This window comes from Oryza brachyantha, chromosome 10 (genome assembly GCF_000231095.2).
Source record: "Oryza brachyantha chromosome 10, ObraRS2, whole genome shotgun sequence".
In the NCBI taxonomy this organism is placed as follows: Eukaryota; Viridiplantae; Streptophyta; class Magnoliopsida; order Poales; family Poaceae; genus Oryza; species Oryza brachyantha.
The window spans coordinates 9,882,710-9,889,992 of NC_023172.2; the positions used below are offsets into that span (position 1 = coordinate 9,882,710).

Consider the following 7,283-nt stretch of genomic DNA (forward strand, 5'->3'; position numbering starts at 1 on the left):
CTCGTCGAGTTCCTTCCTGCCGCTAGCCTCACCAACCGGCTTGATGACCACGTCGTGGCGCCCTGGATCCGCGTGTCGTCCGAGTGCTCGAGCATCAGCGCGTACCGAAGCATCGACGTGTACTCGACTACTCGAGCATCGGTACATAGTATTGTTCTCGCATGCAAGTGCTCGACTCATATCTACATGCATGCTATATAGGTTATCTTTGAATTTTTGATTATCTGCTTGTGATTGTAACCGTGATCTCTAACTTGGTTTTCATTGAATAAAGACAATACATGAATTTGGCAGGTAATTTTCCGAGTATTAAGCATTTGATTTGTTTTTTTGGCATTCCTTAGTTCATTGTAAGAGATGTCTATCTGCACTTATCATTATTCAGAATATGCACCACTGAACTTCTCCTCTACATGTTCTGGAAACTGTCAAGTAGCTGCCCCGGAGACGCGTGCGGCTTCGTCCGCTCGGCGGCCGTGCTCCTAGGCCACTTCGCCGCGGCGCATACCTGGCCGTGCATCACCAACGTCCGCGCCGGCGAGATGGTCAGCGCCCACCTCCGCGATGGCTTCACCTTCCTCCACATCTATCACCACCGCCGCGGTAGCGCCACCTTCTCCGACCACCTGATCATGCTGAACATCACTCGGAGCCGCTCGACCGCGTCATCTCCATGCTCTGCATACGTCCCCACGCTGTCGCCTGCCGAGCAGCTAGCGATGCAATGCGAGCTCCTGTTCGTTTCGAGGTTCGGCTACAATGGCTCCTGTTCATCTCCGCAGTCCACCGCCACCTGCCGACCACACCGCAGCCCGCAGACCACCACCGCCCGCCGCTGGCCAGGAGCTAAGGAGAGAGGAAGAGGGAGAGAGGAGAGGAAGGGAGAGGATCATGAAAATATTTTTTTTAAAAAAATCTAACATGTAGGACCTACCCGACGTCACATCAGTAAAACCAGTTAAAATGTGAGTCAATATTGCTAATGGACCTTTTTTAAACGGATTATACAAGTTTAGGGGTACATATTTCTGGTATTTTGGTTAAGCGACGAAAAACAGACTCACGTGTAACTTCAGGGACCTTTGGTGGACTTTTTCCTTTCATTTATGGGTTGAATTTATCCAGGGCTAATTTCATTTATGGGCTGAATTTGCTCCCCCAATATAGGTGGGCCAATTTTATTTATAGGCTAAGTTGTTGTGCCGGAAATAAGTGGGCAGAAAAGTCCACTACAAGTCCCTTAAATTGAAGCCGAGTTTGTTTTTCGTCCCTTAACCGAAATATCGGAAATGTGCTGATTTTGCTGACATGGCGTTCAGTAGGTACCACATATCATATTTTTTTTTATCTTTTTCCTCTCCCTTCCTCTCCTCTCTCTCTCTCTCTTCTTCATCTCTTCTCCCTGCTTCTCCAGAGCGCGGCCGGCGGGGGCTGTGGCGGTCGGGCTGGCGACGACGGCGGGTGGCAGTCGGCGTGGGCGTCGGCCGCGTGGGCGGTGGCTTGCGGCGACCTGGCCGGACCGACGCGGCTGGCAACGACGTGCGGCGGCAGGCTGCCATGCGGCCACGCGGAAGCTCGGCTTCTCCAGCCACGCAGCTAGCATGCTCCTCACGAGCGCAATCAACTCCTCGTCGGTGACGAGCCTTGCGAGTGCCTCTTGCTTGTCAGCATGCAGTACAGAATGCCTACGCATGAAGCAACAATAGCCAACTAGCTTGGAATTTATTGTGGTTCTAGTTCTTGATGATTGCGCACACGACACACCAGCATCCTCTCGCACGAGAGCTTCTCCATCGCCCGGCGCCAGCGGGTTCAGCGCGTTACTTCTGCTGCTTTTCTTCATATTCCTTTATATAGAAAGACAAATTACAAAGGAAAATTAACAAGCACTAAGACCGATCTTCACGCCATGCCACAGCTGCGTCCATCCCCACAACCACACGACGCGCTCCTCGTTCTCAGCTTACGACGCGGGCAGCGAGCTACCTCGGATGCCCTCCACTACTACAAAAAAGAGAACACGCAATGGCTATCCACACAGACGTGGGCTCATGCGCTCATGCAGGAAATAAACATGCAGACTCATATCTAAACAGCACACAAGATTACTCCTAACACAGCCTCGGGTCGTCCTCACCGGCGGCGGCCTCCGGGCACACGTAGGACCACATCGCAGCGGTGATCTCTCCCTCGATCTCCTTGCTCCCACCGAACCATGGGTGTAGCAGTATCGTCCCCTCCATCCTCGGCAAAGTTGGTTTATATGTATAAAGTTTGTACGTATAAAATGTATTGTAAGTTTATATGTATAAAATTTATATGACTACAGGATGTATACACATATAGAGACACATATATACACACACGTACTGAGAACATCACGAGGGCACCGGCGTGGGCATTAATTAGACCGACCCCGAAATTCATACACAGAGAAGGGACGGCCCAAATTAACTTATGTGCCAAATTAGTTCACGGGATAGGGATTGGCTAAATTGATATACGTTTATGGGCCGAATTCGTTCTCAAAAAATGTGAGCCATATCTTGGCCGACAAAATACAAAGGCCAACGTCATGTCTATTTATTTAGTACCATTGTCGTAGGCCTAGACGAACTGCAGGTATGCAACCTGTCCAAGTGTTCAATGGTCCATTCACGATGGGTAAATGAATCTTTAAATGGGAATTTAATCATTAAATCTAAGGAGATATACTGATTCACCAACTAGCTTAACCAGGTACCTTGTCATGCAGTGATGCTTCTGTTATACAACGAAAGAACAGCTACAGATCAAAGACTCTTCGATTGTCAGATAAGGAAAAGAACTTGTAAATGGATCGAAATAATACCCATTCTGAACTCTCCAAGTATCGCCTCTTTCAAAAGTTTGAATCAGCTGGTTCTTCAGAAAGCTGCCATTGATATTCCCATGTCAATGTGATCACCGAGTAGCACTGGACACGGACATGCCCAAGCCCAACAGGCTACTCACAGCACACCCATGACCCAAGCAATAAGGTATCCGTGATCTAAAAAGGATGACACCTTCCAAACATACTTCATGATTTCTGAAAGTTGAACTACCAGATGAGAGCAAAATATTGCATATTACTCATTTTCCAAATAACCTCAATGCAAGTGCATAAACATCCTTCTTCTTTGCTGATGTGGCTTCACTGACCATTTTCACAGCCTGTAATAGAAAAATACCAGTTCGTAACCAAAGAAAATAAGATATGATTGTATAACTATTGCCTTTTCATAATGAAAGAATGTTCTTTTTATATATAAAAAAACGTAGAACTGAAACATCTCTGAAGACTTGAAAGGTATCAAAAACTAAGTTGAATGCGCACTGCTGACAGAGGATGCCCCTGTGTCATCAATTCCCTGAGTTCATGCTCAAGGAAATCCTCGGATGGAGTTTCATCGAATGAAATCGACTTTCCCTCTATGAGCACGGTAATTTCTCCCTTTGGTTGTCGAGTTGCAAAAATTTCATTTGCTTCACCAATAGTTCCTCGCCAAAACTACAAGATATATGTCAAATTCAGGACTACAAAAGGGAAAAATAAACAAACAGAACTATGAGTTCAACATGTAAAAAATATGGGCACAGATCCAGTAGAGCTTGGACTGCATATAATACATAAATAATCTAGTATTACTGATTGTTATTAAAAGTGTGAACAAGACTGCGTATGTTATGGTTGCTAATCAGAGTCAACATCAAGTATAATGTGACTAGTAGCACTTCATAGTAGGTTCAGAGATGTGATGCTGGAAATGACAGCAATACAAGTTATATCTGCTTACAGTTTGTGGGATATACACCCCCATTTTTTTTTCTTCTGCTTATGCTTACAAGCCAAAATTTGATTTTCAAACTTAAATTTGAAGTTGATTTTGGGGGTTTTTTCACCGAAGTTTATTTTCCAACTTTGGCTTTTATATTGCTAAGAATACGTATGTAAAATTTTTATTCATAAATTATTTTTCGTTTGCAAATATTCCGTTTGGCTTTTTCCATGAAAAAACCAAACAATCACCTCAATACCATGTACTGTAACTACCAGCTGAAGTATTTTTATTTTATTTGAAGAAACAGCTGAAGTATTTTATTGAAGGTTGTAACATAAAAAGAGGAATAAACTGATGACTACCTCTTCGTGCAATTTAGTTATCTCCCTTGCAATAACACATGACCTGAATATCAATACATAAACAAAAGTAAGGTCAACATATATGATGCATGCATGTACATTAGCACCCCATACGCTTGGGATACAACAAATGATAAGAGTGCAGTATTTCAGTTGTTTATATGCTACTACGATTTCTAACAGTACACAATAAGCAACAATATACATGGGTCACAGAACATCAATTACCTAGAATCACCAAATGATGAAGCAGCATCAGAAAGAAATTGATGAATTCCATGGGGAGGGACATAGAAAATTTGTGTGGCAGCTTCATGAGCAGATATTTCAAGCCTTTCTTTTCGTGATCGAGCTTGCTTTGGTAAAAACCCCACTAGACATGAAAAATCAGAACTAACAACAAAAATTGTTCATCATTGATAAAAAAAGTAAGTACAGAATCATTTCAATTACCAAATGTAAATTCATCAGTTGGTAAACCAGATGCAGAAAGAGCAGCTATTGCAGCAGATGGCCCAGGAATGGGAATAACAGGGATTCCCTCGGTAGCACATAATCTAGCCTGTAAACAACAGTACAACATGTTTAATTAACATCTCGCACATCTAGGAGCAGCATTGGGCTTTAAGAAAAGCAATCTCTCATGCTGTTGACTGCTAACTTGAGTACTGTCAACTAAATAGCACAGGTAGAATGTGTTTCTTTAATATTGTTATGTCACAGGGCAAATTCACTATTAAACACCATTCATTGTCTCTTTACTACTTCATGGGTTAAGAGAATAGCAGGATGTACTATTCGAACAGATTGACAAAAATGAATGGTTAAAGGAGTGAAGTAATTTACCAGTTCCATGCCAGGATCACTAATTCCAGGAGTACCAGCATCACTAATCAATGCAATTGCTTCACCTTCATGAAGTCTCTTTAAGATATTAGGCTCTCTTTCACGCTCATTGAACTTATGAAAGCTGAGCTACAAGGTTACAGTTTAGATTAAGTTCAATGGCACTCATCACACAATATGGTTCAAATGTGCAACTACTTGTGATTCATGAATGAAAACGTAAGAATGCAGTTAGCTCACAAGAGGTGTCTTGATATTATAATGTTGAAGTAACTTTCCAGAATGCCTCGTGTCTTCCGATAGTATCACATCAACACATTTAAGGACACGCAATGCCCTGCAGAAAGTGACACCCAAGCTTAACGCCAGGAGCATGTTTCAGGAAAATAGCACACTCCAGTTTCAAGCTTAGTACATGGAGGCAGCCTCAAGGTTCAGATAAAACGATTTTTTTTGTCATTTTTCTTTTCGGGTGCAGAACGGATAGCATGCCCTTGCTGGCATTCTCCTCTCATGGTAAAAGTTATAGGGTCTTGACAAAAAAAAAACTGATGCTAATTGTGCTATAAAACAACTATAAAGATTTTTCCTGTAGGGATTTCAAGTGTCATCCTTTTTCCTTTTGAGAAAAAGAACATGCCATTTTCATTTCTATTGCCCCATATACCCTTATGAATCAACAGATACTGTGACATAGCCATAAAATTCAGAAGATTTTTCATAGGCGTCAGATTTATGACCAAGTGCTTTTCCGTGCATAAAAACTTTTGCAGATTGACCCTATGACAGATTAAAAGATGAAGCAAATATACCTTAAGGTGATATCCTCAAGGTTCCCAATTGGTGTTGCCACAAGATACAGCCCAGAATCCAAATCCTGTAGATTGTAATAGATCAACAACAGGCATCATGCATAGTCATGAACAATTGAATTGACCAATATGTGCATATTCCCCATAAAATGCAGTACAAAGCTATACCCTTATTGTGTTGTAGCTCATAATACAGACGACACACACAACTGAGCAAATGCAACATTTGAAAAGAGAGTAGTTGCCACTCTTATTTCACTTGAGAAGTTCCACATATTCCAAAGGAACAAATCTATGCTCCCACGAAAACTAGAAGTACATCTGTACATTTGCTCACAATTTGGGCAGATAGAAATGCATGAAAAAACACGCTTTTCTTACTTAATTGCCAAATGTCTTAATACTCTTGTAAAAAAAATACTCCCTCCGTTTCATAACGTAAAATGTTTGACTTTTTTGCTTGCAATGTTTGACCATTTGTCTTATTCAAAAAATTATAGAAATATCATTTATTTTGCTTGTGACTTATTTTATTATTAAAAGAACTTTAAGCACAGCTTGTTATTTCTTATATTTGTACTAAATTTTTGAATAAGACGAATGGTCAAATGTTACAACTAAAAAAGTTAAACATCTTACATTATGAAACGGAGGTAGTATATGATTATAATCTTATAGCCCAAATCAGTTCTAGCAACGCATTGCTCCTCTCCGAAGCTACCAAAATTTTCTAGCCCTTTGAGACGCACTACTCCCACGGTGAAACTACCATATGCCCACGCAAATCACGCAGGGCACCTGTCAGAAGTGAAAAGTCGTAAGAGTTTGTACTAAGGGAGACGGTGAGTCACCGGTTCCGAGGCGGGGGACTCCGGCGAGCTGCCGGAGGCCGCGGTGGTGGAGAGGCGGCCCGCAAGAGGAGCCGCGACGGGGGAGATGCGGAGAGGGAAGGGGAGGCGGCGGGGTATCGTTAGGTTTACTGCGAGGGCCTGGAGGCGGAGCAGCGACGCCATGCGCGGCGGTGGCGGCCGGAGAGGGGAAGCGACCGTGGCCGCCGTTCTGGAGCGAGAGGGTGAAGTGGAGATTGTGGTGAGCTCGATTGCCGTTGGATCCGATCTGGACGGTCAATATGGGTTTAGGGTGAATTTCTCGGCCTCGCCGATTTCTTGCAGATAACCTGAATTGTTTGGATCATTTTCACTACAGCTTTCCCTCCGTTTCATCACATAAGATGTTTAACTTTTTTACTTATAATATTTAGCAATTTATCTTATTTAAAAAATTATAGAAATATCATTTATTTTGCTTATGATTTATTTTATTATTAAAAAACTTTAACCTTAACTCGTCATTTTTTATATTTATACTAAATTTTTGAATAAAACGAATGGTCAAATGTTGTAACAAAAAATACCAAACATCTTACATTATGAAATAGATGATCTTACATTATGAAATGG

The 7,283-nt window shown here is 42.2% G+C and overlaps 1 protein-coding gene across 2 annotated transcripts; it reads right to left on the minus strand.

Annotated features, from left to right (window-relative positions):
- Positions 1–2,469: 2,469 nt before the first annotated feature.
- Positions 2,470–6,922, minus strand: LOC102715610 (ribosomal RNA small subunit methyltransferase I). Of its 2 annotated transcripts, XR_005812644.1 has the most exons (10): positions 6,675–6,922; positions 5,824–5,888; positions 5,252–5,348; positions 5,012–5,140; positions 4,619–4,727; positions 4,394–4,538; positions 4,166–4,208; positions 3,359–3,532; positions 2,852–3,195; positions 2,470–2,763 (listed from the first exon to the last, which is right to left on the minus strand). XR_005812644.1 is itself a non-coding variant. In XM_006661708.3 (9 exons), exons 1-9 carry the CDS (start codon positions 6,834–6,836, stop codon positions 3,115–3,117), a joined length of 1,005 nt encoding a protein of 334 aa, XP_006661771.1. In that variant the 5' UTR covers positions 6,837–6,922; the 3' UTR covers positions 2,471–3,114. The 2 variants fall into 2 exon arrangements, 1 of the variants encoding a protein (XP_006661771.1); XM_006661708.3 differs by having other exon boundaries at positions 2,471–3,195.
- Between the last annotated feature and the right edge of the window lie 361 nt (positions 6,923–7,283).

Bases quoted from the DNA above. Each gene is read 5' to 3' on its own strand.
- LOC102715610 (XM_006661708.3), bottom strand. From the start codon at position 6,836: ATGGCGTCGCTGCTCCGCCTCCAGGCCCTCGCAGTAAACCTAACGATA. The intron at 5,889-6,674 runs GTGACTCACCGT...TACAATCTACAG, and splicing joins AGTCCCCCGCCTCGGAACCG to GATTTGGATTCTGGGCTGTA. The intron at 5,141-5,251 runs GTGAGCTAACTG...GTAACCTTGTAG, and splicing joins ATAATATCAAGACACCTCTT to CTCAGCTTTCATAAGTTCAA.